The sequence below is a fragment of the Macrotis lagotis genome, chromosome 7 (assembly GCF_037893015.1).
Source record: "Macrotis lagotis isolate mMagLag1 chromosome 7, bilby.v1.9.chrom.fasta, whole genome shotgun sequence".
NCBI lineage: Eukaryota > Metazoa > Chordata > Mammalia > Peramelemorphia > Peramelidae > Macrotis > Macrotis lagotis.
This window is the reverse complement of record NC_133664.1, coordinates 89,588,522-89,600,947: the sequence shown is the minus strand read 5'-3', so window position 1 is coordinate 89,600,947 and position 12,426 is coordinate 89,588,522. Positions and strand designations below refer to the sequence as shown.

At 36.8% G+C, this 12,426-nt stretch overlaps 1 protein-coding gene across 1 annotated transcript in view; it reads right to left on the bottom strand.

Annotated features, from left to right (window-relative positions):
* Window positions 1–12,370, bottom strand: part of PAXIP1 (PAX interacting protein 1) — an 82,752-nt gene extending 70,382 nt beyond the window's left edge. Inside the window, exons 1-4 of the mRNA XM_074193294.1 lie at window positions 12,265–12,370; window positions 7,927–8,061; window positions 3,809–3,852; window positions 1,438–1,501 (exon numbers count right to left, since the gene is read on the bottom strand). Coding sequence (XP_074049395.1) covers window positions 1,438–1,501; window positions 3,809–3,852; window positions 7,927–8,061; window positions 12,265–12,345 — 324 coding nt within the window. The 5' untranslated portion in view covers window positions 12,346–12,370. The remainder of the gene's footprint in view (window positions 1–1,437; window positions 1,502–3,808; window positions 3,853–7,926; window positions 8,062–12,264) is intronic.
* Between the last annotated feature and the right edge of the window lie 56 nt (window positions 12,371–12,426).

The following is a 12,426-nucleotide window of genomic DNA, read 5'->3' as shown; positions in this document are numbered from 1 at the left end:
TTAAATTTTTTTCATATATTAAAGTCTTTTATTCTTAAGGTTAAAATATCACAAGTTACATATTGTTTAAGTTGCCTCCCCCCCAAAAAACCCAAATTGCAAATTGGTAGAATTTTCCCCAAAAAACAAAGGAGATTAAAAAATAAACCATCATCATACTAGACCCTAAGAGAAAAACAGAAACAAAAAATATATACAGATTAAATAAAACATAAAAGGGGAAATACATATACAAGCACAGATAAAGACAGTGGGTAATATAGAGGTCATAGCAGGAATAACTAATAAGGTATTATAAATTTTAATTGTTGATTTTAATGTTGATGTAAGCCTCTATCTACCTAGAGTTGAAAGACTTCAGAAATCACCTTGTCCAACCTTTTCATTTAAAAGATGAGGAAAGCAAAGGCCAAGCAAGTTAAGTGGCTACCAAGGTCCCAAAGAGAGCTAAGACAGGGTTTAAATTCAAATCTACTTTGTAAAATGAAAACTATTTACATAATTTTGTTGCTTAAAATATAGACTAATTAGTCTTTAAAAAAAATTGTTCCATGAATCAAAGACACCCCCCTCCCCACCCCCAAATAACTGGTTATTCTAGGATCAGTTATCTTTATTTTCAAAGTTAATGTTCTCAGGAGCTACACTGAGTGTGTGTGGGGGGGGGGAAGGGATTGGGGGGGATAGATTCCATCCTTCAAAGAAACTTCAGGTGGGGCAGATAGAGCACAGGTCCTGGAGTCTGGAGGACCTGAGTTCAAATCCAGCCTCAAACATTTAATAATTGCCTAGCTGTGTGACCTTGGGCAAGTCACTTAAATTCATTGCCTTAAATAAAATTTTAAAAATAACTTCAGATGTTTGGCACAAAATCATCAAATCACACTAATAATAACTAAATTTACTGGATTTAAGGATAGAATTCATTTAACATTAGATAAATACAGTAAAGAAATATGATCAGTAACCAAAGCTTCTTTTTATAATCCCAATCTCATTACAAAATAAAAATGAAAAGTCCAAATTCTATGCCCAGCTCTCCTATATTCATTAAATACTAACCATAAAAATATTTTCTTGAGAATAACAAGGTGAGAGTTTAGGCTTAAAAATTTTTAAAAAGGCTTAAAAATTTCCTTAAATTCCAAATGACTGGTTTTACAACCTGAATCAAGCATCATTTTCAAATAATCAATTACAAATTTATCTATTGTTATTTAACCTAGAATGCCAAAAATAATCATTCAGTCATGATTTAGAAAAATTTTAAATCTATAATATCAATATTTAGAGTAAATTTATATTCAATATTAATTTAATAGATATCTTCCCTAAATTTTTTCAATTGTTAGTATTTCAAACATATTTAAAAAAAAATCCTTTTAAGTGTGTTAAATTAGGATTATAAGGAACAAAATCATTCAAAATGATGCTTACCTGAGAAAGACAGGCAGTAACTCCAAAAAAGATCTGACAAGATTCTGGAGAAAAACCATTCACTCTGAGTAACAGCTATTAAGATTAACAATGAAACAAAACCATTTTATGTTTAGAATCTCAAGCATCCAATGTCTGAACATTTTTTCAGCAAAAAAGAATCATTCCCAAAATGTCTTTATAGAAGAAATGGGTTGAGGGTGAGCAAAAGAGGGATTGTTCAACCACTGTGGACTGCAGTGCTAGAGTAAATAAAAATGAGAAAGAGCAGAGTCTTGAACAGTAGAGAAAAGAGATGGTGGAAGAAGGAGGGGACAGACAGGATTCCCTCATTTCATGAACTACTTAAATTAGCTATAAAGCAACTTGTAAAAACTGAACCACTTTCTATTTGCTATAAAGACTGAATTATATAATCGTGGGAATAAATTAATCCCAACAATATGCACCCACAAATAAGTACATACTTTTTCAAACTTGAGACTAGCAATTTTTTAAAGGACATGTCAAGTGGAACAGTTTTGAGGGAGGGGTACTATATGTTGTAACATATGTTGTCTTATCTTGTTCTGTCCCTTAGTTTCCTTCAAGAGTCATCTATTTACCAAATATGTATTTACCAAAATGCTAGTAGCCCTCTTACCTTGTAAGGGCTTGTTATTTAAGGTACCTTGTCTAACATATAGTTACCCTCCTCTGAATTCCTTGAAGTCCCTAGAGACAGCTGGACTTTTGTCTTTGTGTTCCTAGCACTGAACCCATTAATTGCCTACTGTCACATAGTTAATCAATGGCAAATTAAGGGTTAATATATTCTCATTGCTGAATTGGAACTCTCCCCCACTATAAATACTTCCTATCTGGAGACAACGGTATTAAGTAGTACTGCCTTAAAGAAAGTGTTTGCTTTGTTATCTTAAATCATTGGATCATAGACTTTGAACTAAAATGGGCCTCTCAGGTCATTAAGTCCAATCTCCTCACTCTCCAGATGCTGAAACTTGAGAAACAGAAAGGATTTGCCCAAGGTCACACAGGTTGGAACTCAGACTTTCCACAGACTCCAAGACCAGTGGAGTATACAGTACAATTACCTTGGACATATAGCTGCCTTTCAAGTGCCCTACAAAAATTTATACATGAAAGCTGATCCTTATCTTTCCATTTGTGTGATATTCCCTGGACTACAGGAATGCATTTAATTGAACTGACTGGCACATCTCTAAACTAAGTTGGTTGGACGTGAGGATCACTAGACTTCCTTTAAGATATAAGAGTCTATGATCCATGATTTGAGAAAGGTACAATCTCTCTGAGACTCTTTTCCCTACTTATGCCATCTAGAGAATACTAAAGTCTTTTTTTTTAGGGTTTTTGCAAGGCAAACAGGGTCAAGTGGCTTGCCCAAGGCCACACAGCTAGGTAATTATTAAGTGTCTGAGACCGGATTTGAACCCAGGTACTCCAGACTCCAGGGCTGGTGCTTTATCCACTATGCCACCTAGCCGTCCCAGAATACTAAAGTCTTTAAAAAAAAAAGTAAGAGATGGTAGAGCAGATGACCTCTTTAAACACTATCTAGTTAAGCATTTTTGACTTTATGTCTTCTATACTGTATGATAATTCTTTCAAATAACCTTTTTTTAAGAATTTATTTTACTTTGTGGAAATTTTCATGTAATGGGTTTTCTTGTAAGAATATTCACCTAATCAAAAAAGAACTAGAGAGATACAAGGAAGGAGTATAATCAGGATCAGATATTAGTAACAGAAAAGGAGAGAGAAATGAGAGCTAACTGAATTAAGAAACAAAACATGATACTAAAGGAAGTTAAATTGAATAAAGAGTAATATAAAGAGATGCAATAAACTGGAGATCTGGTTCCCTTTTATGCAATGGAAAGGTATGTTGGAAATTACATAGCAAGATTTAGAAACATCACTGGCAATTCTGTAGTAAACATTAACAAAATCCATTTTTACTATAAAGAAAATACCAAAAACCAGTTGAAATTTCAGTCAGTTGAAATTCCTTCAAAACTAACTTTTGGCTAATATAACTAAAAAGCATTTAACAAAATATTACATAGCCACAAATCCAACTTTTTATGTTTCACCTTCTCTATACCAAATTTTCCCAAAAAAGTTATACATAATCAATGAGTAGTTTCATTGTTTCCTTTTATCTCTGACTCATGCTAGTAGTGACCACTTAGCAACTAATATCTTCACCTTCGATGAGTAAAATAGGATATGGCGTGAAAAACTGGAAGTTAATTCCAAACGACAGAGTCGACCTAGGACTATTAATCCAGAATTTATCATAATCTCAATTTCATTATCTTTATTCCCTTGTACCCTAAAAGGATACGGTAGAAGAGCTCCACAACGAACAGATAAAATCACCCAGGAAGGCTAAAAGACAAAAAGAAAAAATTAATGCAATTAATTTGTAGCAAAAATAAAACCTTATATTTCCACTAATAACTTTCTTCTAAGAAAAACTTTATAATAATGACACAGCATCCAGATCATGCATGATGTGTACAAACTAGCAGAAAGGTTATATTCAAAAAAGCAGTATTTTTAATGGCAGTGTTGACCAGGGAGAACATTTAAGTCAGATTTTTACCAAGGTTTTTTCCAAAGATTTCCCATTTGTTTCTTGATAAGTGGTCAATTTTCTTTGGTCTCCTTGAAGGTCTGACTAGGCCCTCAACTGGACTTTCATTGCTGCTCAACAATCCTTTGCCAACTGATAACCAACCACATTCTGCATAACATGTTCCAAACCAACCCTCCTTTAGTCTCCTATACTAGCACTTCCCTTTCCTTTTAAGTAAAATGGCTTAAACAACAACTACAAAAGTCTCTGAATTTTAACTCTATCTTCTGTGGGATCCTGCCCCTTTAATCATACCTTTCTGTTTCTCTGGGACAGTTAGGTGGTACAATGGAAAGCGTTTGGCTCTGGAGTCTGAAGGCTTTGAATTCAAATCTGATCTGAGACACTTACCAGTTATGTGGTCCTGGGCAAGATATGGACCCTTGTTTTGCCTCAGTTCCTTAATTATAAAATGAGTCAAAGAAGGAAATGACAAACAATTCCAGAACCTTTGCCAAGAAATCCCCAAATGGAAGCAGCTAGATGGCACAGTAGGTAAGAGCCCCAGCCCTAGAGTCAGGAGGACCCGAGTTCAAATTTGGCCTTAGACACTTAATAATTACCTATGTGACCTTGGGGGGCAAGTCACTTAACCCCATTGCCTTAAATAAATAAAATTAAAAAACCTCAAATGGGATCATGAAGAATTGGACACAACTAAACAACAAAGAGCCTTCTCTCTAATCTTCAATCTCTCTCCATCCACTGCCAAAGGAATATTCATAAAGTATAAATCCAACTGTGCTGGTTTTTTATTCATCTAATATCAAATAAAAACCCTTCTATTTAGCATTTAGATGTCTTCATTATCTGCCCACAGTCTTGTTTTTCTTGCAGTCCTCTATGTCTGGAATGCATTTCCTCCTCACCTCCACCTCTTAGAATCCCTAATTTTCCTTAGCTCAATTCAAGTGCCACTCAACAAGAAGCTTTTCCTGATTTACACCCATTCCAGCTGCTGATACTTCTCCTCTAAAAGTTCTCAATGCATGAAGTATTTCTCATTAGAATGGAAATTATAAAAAAGGGAAAAAACAAGCATTAAGATACACTGTATTAAGCTCTTAACAAATATCAAAAAGCAAAGAATTTTCATTTTTGTCTTTATATCCCCAGTGCCTGACACAGTAGGAACTTTATAAAAGTTAAATGACTGTACTAAAAATAATTAAGGGTCTACCAAATGAAAGGAACAGTATACAAAAGACAAAACAAGAAATCACTCCTGTCCTCAAGGAGCTTAGAGTAAGAAGCTTGTCACCAGGAACTATGGTGCATAGGCAAAATAAAACTTATTGTCCAACTACATGATACTATGGTTTTTACCGTTATAAGCAACATACAATTTTCTTCACAATGCAGCTATCCTTCAACTGTTAAAAACAAATTGTTTTAGCAAAAAGAAAGCTACTCCAAGTATTTAATATAGAAGAGGTAGAAAAATTATGCAAGCATAGGCAAAATAAAGTTTATTGTCCAACTACATGATACTATGGTTTTCACCGTTATAAGCAATGTACAATTTTCTTCACAATGCAGTTATCCTTCATCTGTTAAAAACAAATTGTTTTAGCAAAAAGAAAGCTACTCCAAGTATTTAACATAGAAGAGGTAGAAAAATTATGCAAGTAGTAATGAAAGGCCGTTACATCAGGATACAAAGCAGGGGCCCTAAAATTAGCTGGATGAAATCTTGAAAAGTAAAGTTCAAAAGGTTTAAATCTGTAGAATCAAATATAAATTATACAAAAGAATAACATGTAAAAAATATTTCCTTGTTGCCTTAACTTCAAAACAGTTTATAAGTTACCGTTTGTGCTTTCAACTTATAACTTTACATTAACTTATGCACAATGCAAAAATTAATGTCATAATACTAATGTCACTGACATTTTACGATTTTCAAGTCGTTTCATATCCTCAAATTTTATCTTCATGACCAAATATCTGCAATGGTGAAATTCAAATAAACAAACAACCAATTTGCCAAATTCAACATAAAGCTAAGTTATTGTTTCTGCCGAACTGGTGTGAACCAGCTGAATCCCACCACTGAATATCTGTTATTATACCAACTACTTTACAGACAAAATTATGTTTGCTGCCCGATGACATAGAATTGGTGGATGAACTAGGACTAGAACCCAGCACTGTGATGGGAGTGACAGATCAGTAAACAAACATTTTAAGTATCTACCATGGACAAGGTACTGTGCTAAGGCAAAAGCACAGTCCCTGCCCTCAAGGGACTCACATTCTTATAGAGAGAAAGCATGCCAACAGCTCTGGATACACAGGTTTATTCACAGTATATATAGAAGGAACCAAAAATACCAGGTAGGATCCCAGAAAACTAAAGTCAATATGAATCAAATGAAAGCAGGAAAAAAAGTTATTAGCCTCAAACAATTTTAAAATAGCTACTCTATAACTGTTATTCACAGAACTCTGCAAGATGTTAAAGCTAAGAAGAACAGTTATGAAAGCATCAGGATAAATACTGTAGGTCCTTAATGCTTATTAGCCAACAAACTACAGACAGATTAAAAAAAAAGCTGGTTAATTCTCAGTTATCTATCTATGTCAATGGGACACACAAACTACAAATAATGGAAAAACTCCAAGTCACATCCCCTTGCTTAAGGCATGTGTAATGACACAACCAAAGTCTCAATATTACAACTCATCCCATGAATAAGCTAAGTCTCAAAGCAAACTATGTCCTTTGTCAAGCATCAATAACCAACCTTGGGGTCATACCTATAATGCCCCAAACCAGATGAGAATCACAGCAAACGGTTCTGCCCATCCCTCAAAAGTACAATTATTTCCCTCTTATCTCAATATCCTGATTCAGTCTAAAAGAAAGCAACCTTAAGTTAGGCTAAGATTCCTCTTCTTTCACCTAAGGTCCAGGAGACAGCCTCCTTTCTAGGGGTGAAGCACTTGGTCTATGGAAACAGTTCTATTTCAAAGTAACCAAACTAGTTCTCTTCTTTATGTTCACTTTCCCTTATAAATTTTCTTGCTATAGGGAAAGAAAAGAGGAACCAAATGAAATTCTAAGTTTAATTCAGCTACAAAGAATAAGATTTATTTCCTTATCTAAAAGTGAGTTTTTAAAAAAAAGTGGGTTTGGTTGCAAATCACCCAGAATTTCATGAAGACTAGTGAGTTCCATGAGGCCAGGGACAGTGTCGTATTAAACTTCTGCATTTCTCCTACTGCTAAGCATAGTAAACTGCATAAATGGAGGATGCCTTGAACAGCAAGCCAAGATGGCTAAATAGGGTATTAGAATTGAAATTCAAGAGTAATTGTGTTTTTAATTAGCCATAGGCTTAAATCCCACTCCTATATTTTAAAAAAGGCAACATATCATAATGGTTAAGTCAGTGGACTTTAAATCCTGGTTCTAATACTAGTTCTATTGTTGTTCTCTTCTCTGAGACTACTTTCCTTATGTGCAAAATGTGAATCTCCACAACCCCATAATTCATAATGTTGTTTTTCTAAAACCTCTACAAATGTGAGTTGTTGATGTTGTTGTTGTTGAAATGGAGTGAAACTAAGAAAACTTCAGAGCTCCTTAAGCCTGTGCAGATAACATTAAGTTTCGTGTAGCATATTAGTGACCTAGTTTCCATCAAGTAGAATTTTGTCTACTATGTCACTATCTACCAAAGGTTAACTACCAAAAAGGCTTCATAGATCTGGTTGGTCCTATTACATGAACCCTGAGAAGAACCATATTTAGATTTCAATATATTTAACTAAATTATTCATCAATAAAGTAAATATAAAAAGTTGGATTTACTACTCACCTTTACTACAGGGAGATCAAAGACCTCACGAGCTTCTCCAACCTCTGGATTATCTCCATCTTCTGAAATTATATGTGAAGCTAGTGCATTATAGGAAACTTCCTTAGCTTTTCCAGCTTTCAAAAACTGGATAACCTAGAAAAAGAATATATGCATTGAAATAAAAGCAACATGTTTCATTTTTCACATGAATAAATCATGACAGTAGTCTCAACTCTAACTTTCTAATACATATATATGCATATATATATATGTACAGCCTGAATAATTACCACATTGTACTAATAGAATTTTATTCCTAATCCTATTGCCAATAAAATCCTTTTTTCTGAATAAGAATCAGCAAATTTGAGAGTCCAACAAAACATGAAAGTAGGCCCCAATTTTCAACAGAACTAATTTAAACAGAAAAAAGATAAACCTGTTTAGTACATTTTAAATACCACAAATCATTAGAAATCAACCATGCCCAATAAATACTGCTTGAAAGAATAGAAAAAAAAAATACTTGGAAAACCTTGGAAGTATTTTTTGAACCTGTGATTACAAAATTCTAAGTAATCAAAGCAAATGAAGCATCATTTCAATTAGGGCTTGTAAGGTTAAACTTTTTAAGAAGGAGCATTTTTTTCCCTGGATTTTTAAATGGAGCATATTTTGCGAAAATATCAGAGCTTCATTGGTAAGTATCTCTAAACATAGAGAAGGAGAGAAAGAATTTAAGTTTCTTCAAGACTTTTGACTTTGTAGCCATTTCCTTCAGCACCTGGCAAACAAAGGATGCTTCATGAATGTTTGTTTGATTGATGGGAGTAGCCCCTTCTAGAAGACTACATGTTCAATATTCTACATTCAGCATCTTAATCGCTTCTCACCTCAATGCCAAATGAATGTGATCATAAATTTAGGCGTGGAAGGAGCATTTCAATCATCATCAACTAGTCCAACCCTCTCAGTTTATAAATGAGGAGACTGAAGTCAAGAGATGTCAAGTGACTGGCTGGCCCCACTTTACAGCAGCAGCAGAATCAGAATTTGAACCAAGGTCCAGCATTTTTTTTCATTGCTACAGGCTAGTTCCTGATTATTCACCTCTAAAATTCCTATAGCACATTGGGACCTCAAAAATATAATTCTGTAAGTTATAAATGTTTCTTCTTGAGTCTCAAAGGAATTTATTCCATTGTCAAACTAAAAAGGAATAAGGCATACATAATATACACACTCTTCCATTTGTATTGATAAGGCACTTAGGGGGAAAAAACATTTTCTATAAATCATTTTTAATACTTTGCTTAGAATTTTAGTTTCAATTCTTGAATGCCACACTCAACTTTTACTTCTTCTACTAAGTATTTCCCTGATTATTCTAGTCCCCATAATACTAACTCTTCTAAATCCAAAGTCAGGAATGTGCCACTGATTGAAAAAAATGTCATAAGCTGCATTATGGAACTATTATTCAACTCTTACACTGTTAATTTTTTACATTATCACATCATCTCTCCAAATAGATGGCAAATCTCTTAATGGCATTTGCATATACTTCCCTACCTAAGTACTCCATACTTTTGTTGAATGAAAATTGCAATATTTGGGGCTCTTTAGCACCCTATTTCATTTGTACAAAACACTCCATCCCATCCATCCAACAGATAAATATACCATATATAGAATACTCTTTTGAACTAATTAGAATGTCTAGGAACTCCAAATAACTACCATTTATAATTAAGTATAGACAATTCTCATAATTATCATTAGTAACTATGGAAAGATGGTTTTATAAGTTGCCAAGATTTATTAATGTGATTTGTCTTAAGGTATGGCAAATAAACTTTTAATCAGATTACGAGAGAATTTGCAAAAGTCCACAAAAAATAAATCAATTTGTTTAGATATTTGTAATGTCAATACTTAAAATATTAATCAACATATGTGTGTGCATGTGTATTGTAGATCTAGAACCTCAGAGATGAACAATCTCAGCAAGTGATTATTGATCTCGAGTGGTGGTAGAGCCTTCACTACCTCTAGAGCAGCCCCTTCCATTTTTGAACAGCTTTAATCATTAAGAAATCCTTCATAATGAGCTGAAATCTGCCCTGTACAGAATTCTACATCCTCAAATATTTAAAGACAAGCAACTGTAGCTGAAGTTCTTCCTCTGGGTCTTTTTTAAGTCCTTTAGTTGATCTATGATAATTGTGGGTGTTCATATCATATCAGCTGCTCTCCAATATTTCAACAACTTTCCTAAAATGTAGTATTAGGATCAAAACAAAGCACTTTTACTGTGGTCAGACAAAACAATAGGTCTACTGCTGTCTTCAGTTCAATTTAAAATTTTATTTATACTTATTTATACTTATTATGTACAAAGTACATTGTCCAGGTGAGAAACAGTTTATGAGTGCTAGGTTTTGAAATCTCATGAGTGCCAACTTTCAAATCAGAAGTTTATCACACATTTTCTCCACATTCCCAATAAGAAAATTTGCTTGACTTTGTTTATTTGTTTTGTTTTCATTGAGGAAGGAGGGAGGAGCCAAAAATTCAAGCAACCTCAACCAAGCCAAGAGTCTAGGGGAACCAAAATTAAAGTTGCATAAGGCCAAATGAAATCTTTCAAAGTTTCAACCAGCTTTTAGGATCATAGATTTAGAGCAAGATTATCTAATCTAATCTCAGAAGACATAATTTATCCATGGAGTCTAACTTCAAAACCAGTTTTTTTTTTTCCTATTGCACTATACTTCCTTAATGTCCTTTAAAATATACAAATAAGTTCTAATAAAAGCAATAAGATGAAATGGTCATAACATTTAGAATGGCAAATAAAGTTACATGCTTAGCTTTCTCTCTCCTTTCTGAAAGATTCCTATCAAAGGCACCTCTTAAATGTTTATTGAGTTTTATTATTAAAATATCCTATCCTCTCTGTTCTATATGACATTCTCTACTGTCCTTTTCACCTCTACATTTATTTTGGAATGAGATAAAGTCAGAGGTACTAGTGCTAGTGGCTAGAAGAAGCACCTCTAACTTTATCTCATTCCAAAACAAATGGAAAGGTGAAAAGGGCAATAGAGAATATAGTTTTCTTCCATCATTCACTTCTTAAAGAGTAATAAGGATACATCCATCCAATCTTTAAAACTTGATGTATGATGACTGCTCTTTAAGAGGTTAATGATACAACTACAAAAGCCAAAACACAAATATTCTGAACCTCCACCAATAGTCAGACAATGGAGACATTCTCCATCCAAGAGTAAATTACAAGGGATTGTGATAGACATAATTATCATTCGGATATGACCGTCTCAGTCCTTCCAACAACTCTGCCTACTTTTCTCCTTTCCGATTCTTACTTCATAATGGCGCCCTGCTTGGCTCTTAGCTGGAAGCTAGTTTTACCTAACAGTCTTGTCTGACTCAGAGGTATCTGTCAAAAATTACAAACAAGTTTATTGCAAGAAATGAGGGAACAAAAATTATTAGAAAATCCCGTCAAATGATCCGATCCATCATTAGAACTTTTTAACCTAAGGATAAATTATTTAGAACATTGGATGCTTCGAATTCAATAGATAGGGAATGAAATTGCAATAATTAACCTCTATTGGCTAATACTGGTGATCTTAAATTTTGAGTATTTTCCTAAAAATCTCCTAAAGCGTTTTGCTACAATTCGGTGGCGCCGGCTTTTCCCTTGGTGGCCCTGACTGTCCGTCCGGCCTGATCCGAGGCTTCTGGCCGCAAACCCTTCCCTCGCCCTCCCCGGAGCAGCGCCTCGGGCCAGGCACCGAGCCCACGAGCCTGGCAGGAGGGGCCCCGCCGGCGGCCGAGGCCTCCCCGGGCCCCGCAGCCCGGGCGCACGGCCGGCCCGAGGCGCGCGGCCCCGGAGCTACTCACGGTTGGCGCCGCCGGGCGCCCCTGCCCGCTCCGCCGGCGCGGCCCGGCCCGAGGCGGCCGCCGCGCACGAGCCGCCGCCGCCTCCGCCAGTCAGGGAGCGCCGCTCGCCCCCGCGCCGCCTCCGCCTCCGCGCCGGCCCCCGCGCCGCCTCCGCCTCCGCCCCGGCCCCCGCGCCGGCCGAGCTGGCCTCCCTCGCCGGCCGCGCCCGCAGCCCGCTCCCCCCGCGCGGCCGCCGGCGGGCGCGGAGCAGGCGCAGGCCCGGCCCTCCGCTCACCCGCCTCCTCCGAGCGGCCGGGGGCCCCTTGCGCCGGCGCGAGGCCGGCGCCAGCCCAGCCTCCTTCCCCCAGCCCGGGCAGGCCGGCGCGAGCCCGCCTCGCCGCGGGCAGGGCCGCGGCCGGGGGAGGGCTGCGGCGGCGGTACCTGGGGCTCGATGTCTCCCACCGCGTAAAATTTGACCTCTTTGAACATTTCCTCGGGAACTTTCAACTCCTCGTCCGACATGATCCCGGCGGCGCGGCTGGCTTCCCTGGATCCGGAAGAATCAAGGATGGCACCCACCCCAACCCCACCCACCCCCCACCC